General features: G+C 33.7%; 2 protein-coding genes across 4 annotated transcripts; one reads left to right on the forward strand and one right to left on the reverse strand.

The window, feature by feature from the left end:
• The first annotated feature begins 2,166 nt into the window (after nt 1-2,166).
• On the forward strand, nt 2,167-3,235 carry LOC111503556 (transmembrane protein 42). Of its 2 annotated transcripts, none has more exons than XM_023157896.1 (3): nt 2,167-2,388; nt 2,862-3,023; nt 3,082-3,235. In XM_023157896.1, the coding sequence occupies exons 1-3, from the start codon at nt 2,182-2,184 to the stop codon at nt 3,211-3,213; spliced, it is 501 nt and encodes a 166-aa protein (XP_023013664.1). In that variant the 5' UTR covers nt 2,167-2,181; the 3' UTR covers nt 3,214-3,235. The 2 variants fall into 2 exon arrangements, with proteins under 2 accessions (XP_023013664.1, XP_023013665.1); XM_023157897.1 differs by having other exon boundaries at nt 2,862-3,005.
• A 1,075-nt stretch (nt 3,236-4,310) lies between these two features.
• On the reverse strand, nt 4,311-9,318 carry LOC111503555 (mpv17-like protein). 2 transcript variants are annotated; one of them, XM_023157895.2, is made up of 5 exons: nt 9,098-9,318; nt 5,756-5,885; nt 5,184-5,272; nt 4,757-4,869; nt 4,311-4,637 (listed from the first exon to the last, which is right to left on the reverse strand). In XM_023157895.2, exons 2-5 carry the CDS (start codon nt 5,882-5,884, stop codon nt 4,432-4,434), a joined length of 537 nt encoding a protein of 178 aa, XP_023013663.2. In that variant the 5' UTR covers nt 5,885; nt 9,098-9,318; the 3' UTR covers nt 4,311-4,431. The 2 variants fall into 2 exon arrangements, with proteins under 2 accessions (XP_023013663.2, XP_023013662.2); XM_023157894.2 differs by lacking the exon at nt 9,098-9,318 and adding an exon at nt 6,803-7,090.
• Nucleotides 9,319-13,594: the final 4,276 nt, after the last annotated feature.

Here is a 13,594-nt window from a genome sequence, read left to right on the forward strand (position 1 = left end):
GCTTCCAGCTGAAGTCAATAAAGGTTCACTTGTGGTTGGAACCATTCAATGCGCAAGTACAAATAAAGTGAAAAAGAGAGGACGTTAAGGTATGTTCCAAAATTAACCACTTCCTTACCTCTACTACCCAGAGTTTTTGACAGCAGTTACCTGTAAAATATATTATTGAAAGTAACTTTCGAAACAAGACGGTTGTGTCAATTCTGTTATTGATAAGTCAACTATTTTCAATGTGGAAACTGGAAACCATATAATACTGTAACCTAAAGTTTTCGAATTAATTGGTCTTATAATATTCAAAATGAATATTGAATTTGGCCGTTCTTTTTCAAGGGCGCTGACATCGCAGACTTTCATCAGCTTTCGATAAAAATATTTTTACTATTCCTTACTCTAATCTGTTATTATCTGCGTACAATGGGTGATTGTCGAAAGGGATGATGACTCAAGTTATTTGTTGCTATCACACATTTGATGCACATTTTGATGCAAAAAAAACCCAGTTTCTCATTGTTAGTATAGGTTTTCTATGTACTTTATTTTGTAAATGTGTTGAAGAAGGAACCTGGTCTATTGACCACGACAGTGTTGAAAAGTACCTACCTGAGTTGATGATATTTTTATATACTTAGGTGTTTTTTTAGAATATGGTAATGATGAAATGTTATGAAAATCATATGATTCTACCCAAATAATTACGGGAAATATGACATAATTTCCACTCTATAATTACAAAAACCAGTATTCATTTCAAAAAACATTTTGCTTGTTTCTCAAAAAAAAAATAAAAGTGACCGATGTACTTTTTCAAATCAAATTAAAATCATTTATTTCCTTAAAATGATAACATAAAAGGATAAAACGAAATGTATATACAAGAATGAACAAGAAAAATATACACAGTAGCCAATCACGTTGTTGTATTTACAAACTCGTCAAGAGTATAAAAACATTTATCTAACAGAAACGATTTCAATTTTTGTTAAACAACGAAAGGCTGTATATAGACTTCAATTCATTTGGTAAACGGTTGTAAACTCTAGGATGCGTTTTAGTGCACTTCGAGTTATCTTATACCTAGCCGCTCTAACGCGTATTATTTGCAATAAATTGATGGATGTAGCCGTGACTACGTGGTAGGAAATCATAATGAAGAAAAGAGAATTGAAAACTCTCTATGTTCAAAGTATACGTTTGAAAATATCCTTATAGGACGAAACTGCAGTAACGTTAGTTACAAATGAAAGTGGTAAAAAACATAAAAGTTTTCAATTCTTTCTTCTGTATCATTTGCTTTTGCCGAGTGTTTTCATCATGAATATCACTATTGAGTATGAAGTAATTCATGTTAGTGAAAACATAAACTGACAACTCTTTAATATATTATCCAACCAGAGTTAAAATTTTGTGTAATGAAAATGCTTCTGCATGAATACTATCGACGAATGTTGAACAAACAGCGAAGGATGCTTTTTGTTGGATAAATACATTTTTGTTCATTGTAGAGTTGTCCCACAGACATACACCATAGCTCAATCTGGATTCGACCTGGATATGATAAACAGCCATAAGTTGGTTTATGTTGAGAACATTTCTCAATTGTCCGTTCAAATATTCCAAATATAAACTTGACATCTGCCAATTGTCACTCTCATCTCAACAAATCATCGGTTAGTATTCTGACGTTTGGTTCATCAGTTTTTAGGTAACCGTGTTCCATATGTAACCGGTTTTTTAGTAGAACCACTATAGCGGTAATTTTATAAACACCAAATCACATTTCTAGATACTTTTGTAACATATCTGAAGTTTATTCAGCAATGTTCAAGTAAATTAAATATGTTACAAATGGGATAATGAGGTAAATAAAGTTGCTGGCCTAAATGTTTGCAAGCGTTTCTAGTGAATTAGAAGAATATCTGACGGTCTGAATTGGGATATCTTTAGGAAACTTCAGAGAACAAAAATAGTTTTTTTGTTAACGTTCACATGAAGTCAAAGAGTATATATAACGGTAATTATATTAGTTCACTAAATACACCAAATATCTCAATATAACGCCACTGAATTTTATACTAGAGAAAGTATTGAATCCAAGATTGAATATTGTGTTTGACAACTATTTCATGATAAAAACAAAGCATGGTTTTTTGAATTTTTTTAATAGATTAAAGATAAAAAATGACAGTTTTTGAAAATATCAAATATGCTTTATTTTTCTGGTTCATTTGCGTCCACGGCGAGTACTCTGCCGACGCTGGACACCTAGACACGGAAATGATACAAAAAATGTCAGTTTTTGAAAATATTAAATATGCCTTATTTTCTGGTTTATTCGCGTCCACTGCAAGTACTTTCGGAAAGTTATCTGGTTTATCAGTATTCGAGGTAAGTGGATTTGAAAAGAATTATTAACCATTATGTTTTCACTTGTGACGCACTGTTTGGAACCTTTGGTGTAGTAATGAATATTACTGTAGTTTTACCCCAACACCAAACCGTTATTTTTAACACCTCGACACGTGGTGATCGAAACACGTGTCGAGATGTTGAAAATAACGGTTTGGTGTTGGGATAAAACTCCAGTAATATTCATTGTTTTCTCATAGTAGACATGCACAGGAATCAATGAAAGCTGTGGCAGTTATTTAGCGATGTCTAAAGACCATTAGGCGGAAGAATCATTTATTGGTCGATTTGAAACCTATTTGTTTAGGATTGGTTGCCTATAGATGCGCATTCAACATCAATGAATGAACAGGGCAACCCTAGGATAGAAAGAGAAATTCAAAATTTTTTGTGATTGTGACAGTGACTATTTATACGACCACGTGAATATAAAATTATGCCTGCTTTTTTAGGGAATATTTTATTTGAGAGTGGTATTTTTCATGGGCATGCTGTCATGCAATGGTGCTGTATGGACATTTTTTGTGAAAGCACTTCAGAGGACCAATTCGCTCACTGCTACGGTCATCAGTTCAGCCACTAATTATGTTTTTTCGGTGAGAGTTATGAAAAGTGCAAGTTATCGTCAAATAATAGTAAAAAAAATTCGAAACTAATAAATTAATTTTCCAGGCTCTTGCTGGATTTTGTATATTTGATGAAGTAACATCCCTCTTATGGTGGTCTGGTATGTTTTCAATCGTTACTGGTTTGCTTTTAATAACAGCAGGAGAAGCAAAGAATAATGTTAGTAAAACTATTTAATTAAATATTTTAGTCAAAAACATGTTAGTCTTTTGTCAAAAACCTTTCCAGAAAGATATACCAAGCAGGCAGTGGAAGAATGTTCAAAGTAGGTTTGTAACATAATTGAAAATGTATAAAAACAATGTAATGAAAACGAATTATTGAAATCAAACTACTCAAAATCATAATATGATATGCCATCTTTCAGCAGATAGATGAAATTTATTTAGATAAATCACTACTAGATAGATCACTACTGAATAGATTTCCATTGATCTAAAGCAATCTCCATTATCAACAATGAAAATTTGGTACCTATACACCATTTTTGCAACCACATGTTTTGTACCCATTCTATTTTGTGACACCTTAGGTGCTAAAAGCAGAAAAAAACATTGTCAGAATAATATGAAAAATTCAGTTGAAAAACTGGTGTACCTATTACATGAATGAAAGCAAAAAAAATATTTTGAGAAGATCCTTTAGAAAAATCTGAAGCGTAATAGAGCGGATGTGGCTTTAAATGTGAGAAGGAAAGTTGTAGTGTAGAAATCGTCTAGCGATAGTAAGAAGAAATAATATTAGATGATTCTACTAATATAAATAGGGAAGAGTAGAAAGAAGTGGAAATGGTTAGCGACGTACAATTTGATCCAATATTTGCTGAAAAAAGTATGAGAAATTATGTTGGTCAAACTGATGTAGGTATCCTATGAGGAATATATAAATTTCATGACTGCATGTTTATATTTCCAGACAAAAAAAAAGAGGATGTCGTCTATAGTTGCAGTTCCCATTCGAACTTATAATGAAAATGTAATTAATTTTCGAATAAACTCATATTTGAGATTATTTCTTGTACAAATATTTTATTGTACCTATATGTACCAGGGGGTGGTACATCGTGGGATGCATGGTGCATAGAGGGATTCATTTTTATCTTCTCAAATCTCTTTTTTTTCATCATTGCACTATATTTCAATAAATATTCTTGATGTACAAAAATATGATTTTTTTAGTTGATTGCATAACGAATATATCCCTGTAAAAAAAGTTGTCCCTCTGTATACCACCTTCCCCTTTATCCGAAACTTTCAATTCGAATGATTCAAAACTCATGTTTCACATTTTTTTATATAAAAAATAAAATAAAAGCTACAGATAAAAGTATACATTTTTTTTCACATAGAAAGTTCATTCATTTTTTGTACTATGTTGATTTAAAATAGTATATATCTATTGGCTTCTCTTGAAGCAGCATAATATATTGATCCAGGCAAAAGAACACAATCCTATGTATGTAACTCTGTACATTGGAGGAATCATTATAAAATTGATAGTTTGTGCAGGAATCCAAAACATGCAACTTGACTTGAATGTTTGGCCAAATTTGTTTCTACACTCTTCAAATATATCAGCTTTCCTTTCCATAACACTCATGGCTAAAAAGTAATAGGTTTCACTTATCTGATCATCAATTCAAAAAAGTAAAAAGTTACGTTTGGTCGTAATACCTTCATCTAAAAAATAGTTTAGGGTACCTTGCAAATAGAACACTTACACACGTAAAAAACCACCAACAGAGCTGCAGTAAAAGTGAATTGGTCTACTAGTAATTTCTGCACAATAATTTTAGTAGTAGTTCCTTGAAACTTTTTGTCTAGAAATCTATACCTACAAACAAAATATAATCAGAAAGGTGCAAGAAAGAATTGAAATGCCTAGCAAGCAATACATAACAAAATTAATGAGAATAGAAAGAAAAAATTTATGAATAGTGCAAGAAATTTTGAATGAACTGGAGATATTACAAAATTCATCAAGTTTGATTTTGAACATATTGATAGTAGATGCCGATGCAGCGATATGATTTTTTTTATTTGAAAAATATATATAAACTTTTTCAGATAGTGCTACAAATTCTTTTCGCATAAATGTGTTGGGGAAAATATTTTCAGTATTTGAAACAAGATATATTTTCAACTCACCATAGTGATATTAAAGGACCTCCTATACTAGTTCCATATATTGTATATCTACCAATGATTCCATAATCCAGTGGTTGGGTATGTTTCGCCTATAATTTCAAATATTCATTATTATGGCCTAATAAGAGAAAAAACTTGAACTTTTTCAAGTAAGTATTGATCATATTGTGAATAATTGAGTAGGAATTTTCTTGTATCCAGTATACATACAACCGTCCAAAAATGTGTTTATTGTTTACGTACAGAAAAAGCATTTTGGAAAAAATGTGTTGAATGGACTGCCGATCCCAAAAATAATCAAAGTTTTCAGTCCAGATTTGAGGACTTAACCTCATCAATGACAATATAACTTATTTCCTGGGAAAGAAAGTTTATGGCTTTCTACTACTCTCTTGATAAAAAAAAGTGGGAATCTTCCAAAGGAAGGAAGGAAATACATGAATGTGTAGATCATGCAAAAAATTAGTCACTCCTAAAAATATAACTCTCTCTATTAAACTTATTTTCATTAATGACACAACCTGTCTCAGAGAGACATGTTAATATCAATAAGGAAAGTGCAATGAACTTACCAAAACCTTCTTAGAAATAATTTGTTGTGAAAATTCGGCACCTGTGCATAAAGTTCCATAAATGAGGGAATTTGTTACTATGGGGTGTGTCTTCAATGACTTATTGATGAAATTTCTAAAGTTGTTCATACTGTAAAAAATGTAAGTTTCGATTAACTTGGAGTGATATTTTTTTGTGAACACTTGAAATTCAATTATTTGCTTCACATATTCCTTTATGCTATTGAGCAATATTTGGAAAACTTTATTCTTTTATAAGTCAAACTACAAGACCTATATTGGATCTATTTTGTTAAATTGCCTGTAAAATTTTATGTAGACAATTGTTCACCTTCAGAAATCTAGTTTATAATTTATATCTGAAATTAGCAGGTATTTTAAGGGAAACATTTCATTAAAATTTCAGTAAAAGTGAGTTCCAGCATTGTTTCAATCAAAAAAAGGGGGACGAATAGAAACGAGGCTTCGTCCACCACAGCATTCGCTAAGAGGAGCCTACGTTCTTTTCTCGCATCGTCTTTGATTTTGTATATCGCAGTTATAGAAGAAACAGCTGGCATAACGACCTGTAGACCAACAGACTCGGAAAATAGTTATGCCACAGTTATTTCCGGCTGTGAGAGTTTACATTCTTCAACTCAAAGGAAGCCTTGAATATGGGTGATGTTTAGATCTGGCAGATAAAAAGTTTTCCAAAGGGAATATCCAATATTTCTGTTTTTCTGACACAATATACTGCTGTCATTGGACATGTTAGTTCGGCCCAACTCCGTGTTTCACTAACAAAATATAAAAAGTTAATATAACTCGGCTGATAACACACTTTATCACACTAAGTTCACCGAGTCAGGTACAAGCCTGCTGTTGCAAAGCCAGACTTTGATGAAGTGAAATAAATAGATACAAAACTATTCATATTATTTTCAACATCAATCATTTTTATTGCATTTTTAATACACCACTGAAAGTCAGAAATTATGACAAACCATGGGTACCGAGACACCCTTAAACGGAATTTGAAAATCACTTCTAAATGGTCATACATACTTGGTAGAAAGATAAATCCGCTGCGAAGTCTTTATTTTAGGGAAAGGCATTTTGCACACTTATTCTTGGGGTATTCCTCTGATTTCTATCAACCGTGTTTTGATCTCTAGCAGCTCGATATGAAGATATAGCAGAACTAAATGAGCTTCTAACTGTTGTTTCAAATTTAGTAATTCCAATAACGATTTTTTTAGTTTAAGTTTGATGTCTCCGTTTGGAGTTTTTTCGCAAGCACACATATCGTTGAGGAAATGAAATGATGTGTTGGGTGTCAAAACAATAAGATATGAATGTCAGATACATTTCATATACAGAGTGTTTCTGATATCATTATGTAAGTGATGAAGGTTTTCGTATATCTATGTTCTTGTACCATTTTTATTGGTTGTATTTCTCACTAAATCAGCCGAGTTGAATTAATTCAAGCAATGTTCGAAAAATACAGATTATGTACTTTATTCAGAAATGAGTTAGGCTTTATCCACATGAAAAATGTGTTATTACTCAGGCCAAAAATTTTCAATGACCTGAAGAGTCCTTTACTAATTTTGGAGACTGTTATTCAGACTGTGCATATGAATTGTATATCCGGTTTTTCCTACGACGTCATTATATTACTATAGTCGACCGCAACTGTAGCGACTTTTGCAGCTTTTTGATAGAATAATCTCGTAAGGGAGGGTTCAAGAAGGACCGTTTTAACGTGGTACTTTCTGCTTTATAGGTATGCGGAATATTCAAAACAACATAGTTGTATTATTCTAAAATACTATAATCGTGAAAATGCATGGTGTGCACAGTATTCAATATTTAATTTTTTGTTGATTTTATTCTCAATTTTGTTATCTTGAAACAGGATATGATGCTACACTTTTTTCTTGTGCCGAACTGCAAGTGATTGAAACTGTATATCTTGGTGAATGTTATGAGTTCAAACTTCTATAGTCTAAAATGGAGATTATACATTTTTAATACAATGTTTCGTCACCGACATCCATTACCAATTTAATTTTTTATTTGGACCAGAAATAAAAAACACCTCTTTTGTCTACAACTTCACTAACACTGTATAACATATAATGTTTCCTGTAAAGTGGCTCTCAAATGTTGTGTCAAATAGGCCCTATTTACTTCTTGATTAGAAAAAATAGCAGCCGTGATTTAATATATACCTATATAGGTGTTCAATACTACACATTATTTTTCCTAAGATAAAATAAATCAGACATTACAAAAACATATTTTTGGTAACAACGTCTTTACACACATGATCAAACCAAATGGTTTTACCCCATAAGTATAACAGGCTACGATGCATGTTTCCAATTCAAGGAATCTTTTTTCACGCATAATCTGCGGATCGAACTTTTCTTTGATACTAATTCTGAATATCACTATAAATTATTCGTGAGATTACAAAATAGTTCACCTATCATTATAATAAAGAAAAGAGGGACATTCAAATGACTTGAACCTCAATTATATTACAAGATAAAATTTCCAGTACGACTCTGCTTGACACCGTGTTGCAAACCCAGCCTTGCAGAATCCTCTATTTAAGATGGTGTCTTTAGACTTTTTGAGATCAAAGCCGTCTCTGGTGAGTGTCACTGCAAATTGTTATATATTATTGTGCTTACACAGAACGCGGATTAGATGCAGACAGATTATTTCACATAGTAAGGCGAGATTACCAAGCGATGGTAAATAAGTGAAATAGGTAAGTTAATTAAATGTGTTAAGGAAGTATAGTGTTTCAAGTTGTCTTTCAAGCAATTAAATGCAGTTGTTGAACATTTCAAATACACTCCTTTTCTGTTGAATCGTTAAAAATATCTCACTCATTAAAAATCCATAGATGTAACCATATGTTATAGATACTTTTAATTCGGCAATAATATCACTAATTAGAAAACAGTTAAAATTGCGCTTATTATAGCAATAAAAAACATTTTAGGCAGAGATTCGTGAAAACATCTGCAGGTATATAAAGAAATTATCAAATATGATGTTGGTAAAGATTAATCTAACTTCATTAATGGTCTTTTATTCGATTCAAACACGTGGATCACAATTTTATTGATCCTACTTCTTAAAACTAAGCACGCCCATGGTTTATTTATCATTCAATTAGATTGGTGATAATGAATTATGTATCTGAATTCATCATGATAAGAAATATAATGTCTATAAATATATTTATCTAATTAGTGTAATAATCAGATGAATCAAAAACATGCCTAGATGTATTCCAAACTAATACCGAGTTTGTACTTGGTAGTTATAGGTACTTACTCTATCAAATCGGCATAAAAACGTTGCACACCTTCAACTATTTCAAAGTTACAGGAATACAAATGCTGCACTATATTATTCGGCGGAGAGCACGTTTTGTTAGGAGGGGATAATATAATCAAGACAAATATTCGTTCATAGATATGTCAGCGTTAGCATTTTGGTGTAGGTAGGTATTAAAAATTGTATGTTGAACTTTTTATGATACTATTCATTCATGAAACGCAAAAAAGGCGCGATACTGAAACATGACGAACAAACTTAGATAGGGCGTGAGTTGAATGATTGAACTGTGATAATTTTTGAAAACCATACTTTTATGTGGAGGTTAATTTATCGTTTTAATTTACTGGGCAAAAACAATATCTTTTGTAGTTGTTTGATTCCTGTTATCTACAAAATGTATAAGTAGATTTTGAAATCTAAGGGAAAATAAATGATTGAAGTACAATTTTACCAGACACAAAATACTTGGATGAGTTAGTCAAAAATTAAAAATCTACCTAATTTTCTGATCAGTGCCGTCTTGAGCTCAATCCGCGCCTTGAACCCCGGGTAAATACAGCCCTGTTCCTGATGACACCACCTTGGTTGGTGAAACTGGCGTAGAGAAGATTGTTGTAGTTCTGATGTTTGGGAAAATAAAATTACCAAAAAATATTAGAACAAAAAAATGATAGGAAATATAAGAACAAATTATTGTGATTGATATGGAAAAGAATTAACAGTATGACTGTCATATTTCTGATGATGTTAGTACAGTCAACTTGACCCATTTTTCATAAATGTTTTGCCTCTGTGTTATTTAATAAAAGATACTCCTAAGAAATCAAAATTTCCACCAAAAAATACAACTTAAAACAGGTATGCTTCAATATTTCTTATCCGCAACTGGCCTGTATTGTAGGTATTTGAAAGCTTACAAAAAATCTTCCAGAAAAGCTAATCGTCATTTACAGCAGTCCTCTACTGTGATTTACAGCACTTGAATCACAACAGGTAGACATACCTACTGTTACACGCGGTAACGGCCCGTAACGTATATACGCGACCTCTTGTATTTTATATTATTTCACTACAGTTTTGACGTAATTACTTTAGTTCAGGATTTTCTTAAGGACAAATACAAGTTCTACAGGTAAATCCTTAGGGTGATCTAAAAGTGGTGACTGTGCCAAAGGACCGATTCACGGTGGATTTGAATTGTTGGAGATTAAATTTATTTAAAAAAACGTTCTCAGGAAGTTTACTCCACATAAACGTAGTTCTCCAAATGAATGAATTGAACCTCAAAACGATGAGCCGTCACCAGTCAGTCGCGTATTTTTGTTATGTATCTTTCTTGGTGGAATCAAATTTCCAAGTCACTTGAACACCTTTTGTGAACGTCTCTATATAGATAAGAGTGACAAATCTCCAACCTTTCTTCAATGTTCCAGACTATCAAGGTTGCAAAAGTGATGTTGGTGCAGAGGCGGCGTAAGGCGTGAGCGACCGCCCACGGCCTCGCTGTGCAAAGGGCCTCGAGCCTCAAAGCAGAAAATAAATTTTTAAAAATCCAAAAGGACACTTCAAGATTTTTTATAATTAATACATTAGAAAATTCTCAACCTAAAGATATTGCACGAAGATATTGCGAAAGCATATGAATGAAAAATTCGTGAATATATTTATTTTTGTGATAAACTAATTACATTGTATTATGAAATTGATAATTCGAAAAATTCTCATCTTTGTCATATCTTTATTATTTGTGACTGGATCAAAGAATATCGATAAACCATATAGAAAATTGCTTGTCTGACGCTCGTCCGTTTATTGAGAAAAGCAGTTATGATTTACCAAGAGATTTAATAATGAAAGTATATTCAAAAAGAAAAGGATGTTTGATTATGAAGGCAGCGATCAACGTATACAGTCTGCCAAAAGCTGGTATGAGCAAAAACTTTTAATACCATGATTGATTCTGTGATGAGCAATATGGATTCGAGAATTATATCAGCACTTTGAAGATTTTCGTTTTCTCTAACAAGTCTTAAACGAATTGAAAAAAAGTCCAGAAGAGCAAATACTGAAAAACTGTTGAGATTCACACTCAGTCCTGCAAGTAGGTGAGAGCAATGACTTTTATCCTTACGAATTATTCCAAATTCATCCATCAAAGACATAATTATGTGCTTCAATATATTATACAGGATGGTTTGAAAGAAATTTACTCAAATTACCTGTTATGTGCTGAAAAAAGCTTTTCAAAATTAAAAACAATAAAAAATTATTCAAGAAATACAATGGGTCAAGAAAGACTTTCTGCTACGGCAGTTTTATCCAAGCAGATTATAGCATTAAAGCATCACCAATAATTAGGGAGTTCAGTAAAACCAAAAGAAGAACATTTTTGTTTCTTCAATTAATTATTTTTTCTTCATTTTAAATCCCCGACGCAAAAAAGGTGTGTTGAAAGTTTGACTTGTGTATCTGTATATCTGTGCGTCTGTCTGTGGCACTGTAGCTCCTATAATAGTTGACCGATTTTGATGCGGTTTTTTATTTAATAGTTAATTTTGTCGGGGTGATGTTTCATGAAAATCGCTCGAGCTGTTCAAATTTTACCAGTTCGTTTCCAAAAATATGAAGAGAAATTATGCATTCAATAATGGTTAACAATACATTCATTTGACTAATCGAAATAAAACTTAGATATTTTCAAGAGTATGTACAATAACATTTCATTTTTGACTTGATGCTGCAACCAGAACAGTCTGCCAAGGACCAATTCCTCATTTCAAAGGTCTCAATGAGTATATATAGCCACAGTGTCAGTGACTATGGCTGGAATTTTGATACGGCGACCTATGCATGATGTTTTTTATTGCTTCAAAGTTGTTTTTTTTTTATTTTGTTGTTTGATGTTCGAAAAAAGTACATTAGTAAAAATTTTGATAAGTGTTGAATAAAAAACATCAATTGTTTTTTTCATTTAATAAACCTTTCTTCTTGCACCATCAGAGGGCCTCGCAAAATGTACCTTGCCCACAATAAATTTAGGCCTTGCGCCACCACTGTGTTCGTGTCTTCAATCAGGCGGATGGCTCTTTTCTGGATGGAATCCAGCAGCTTCAGGGTACGCTTAGAGGCGGAGCTCCATACATGAGAACAATACTCCAAAGAAGGTCTGATCTGAGCTTTATAAAACATCAAAAGTTGTTGAGGTGTGTACAAGTTTTCTGGTTCGAGAATGATTGTGCCAAGACATATTGATGTCTATTTTGACCCACTTATCGAAGCAGAAAGCGGAATTTGTCTGTCCTAACATTATCTTTTTATAGAAATGCTCCTGCCGCTGGTTAAGATGTGCATCCGTAGTCGACGAGACAAGTGTGCTGTCGTCAGCAAAGCAATATATTGGATTGATTCTTTTTTTTCCAATAAGTCGTTTATATACAATCAAAAGAGAGTTGGATACAATATCCCACAAAATCAATTATGTTAATTTCAACAAGTCTTATAAGTAGTAGCTCCGTCCAAGCGGGTTCCGACACCTCAAGCGTCTGCCTTGGTGCCCTCCAAGGCTAGACTCGGATACTAGAGCCCGGAAGGACCGCAAGCCCCGACACCTCGAACGCTTGGATCCGTACAGAAGCAGGCGAGGATCACGGAACAGCATAAGCCGTCCAGTGCCTCATAATGGGGCTGCAATGCACCCATGAATGGATTACCGCAGCCCTGTATCCCTTTACCCGCTAGCGGAGCCGCTGCCCCTAAGAGGCCAACGCCAGTTGGAGATGAGGCTCACTAGCCTCCAGCCGCGAGCGGGCACTCACCTCCCCCCTAGAACTCATGTTAGGAAAGTTCCCTTTCCAACGTTTGATGAGTAACCGTCGAGGACTCTCACGAGCTTCCTCTACCACACATCATATGTCGAAGATGTCGCGCCCATTACCCGTATAGGTGCGGGATAGGGCGGTTCATCAACAACTTTTGGGTGTACGCCGTGTGGTCTGCACCGCATACCCTTACATTACCTCAAGGGGCACTCATGTTAGGAAAGCTACCTTTCCAGCGTTGGATGAGTAACCGCCGAGGGCTCTTGCGAGACACCTCTCCCACACATCTAGCTTGAAATCGGCCAACGCCTGTTGCCCGCAGATGCGGGATAGGGTGGTTGACCGATAACTTTACTGGGTGAGTGCCGTGTGGTCTGCACCGGGGGACTGTCAAACACCCATAAGAGAGAGACAGTGATCCCCCGCCACTCACCCCGTTTCTTCAAAATTATTAATAGACTTTGAAATTTTTTATGGGAAATGAGTTGGACTGAAAATATAAAAAATGGGTTGTTGCTCCCAAGAAATTGTATAAAATATGTCATTACAGTTTTTGAGGAACTGCTATGTACAGCATGTAGGTTGATAATTGGAAAAAGAATCGTTAGAAAAGTTGAAAGCTTCTGCAGAATCATGATTGCAGATCTAAATCGTCATCATGTATTTAATGGCT

The sequence above is a fragment of the Leptinotarsa decemlineata genome, unplaced genomic scaffold (assembly GCF_025532065.1).
Source record: "Leptinotarsa decemlineata unplaced genomic scaffold, Ldec_3_MD MMD2_tig00000133_RagTag_RagTag, whole genome shotgun sequence".
NCBI lineage: Eukaryota > Metazoa > Arthropoda > Insecta > Coleoptera > Chrysomelidae > Leptinotarsa > Leptinotarsa decemlineata.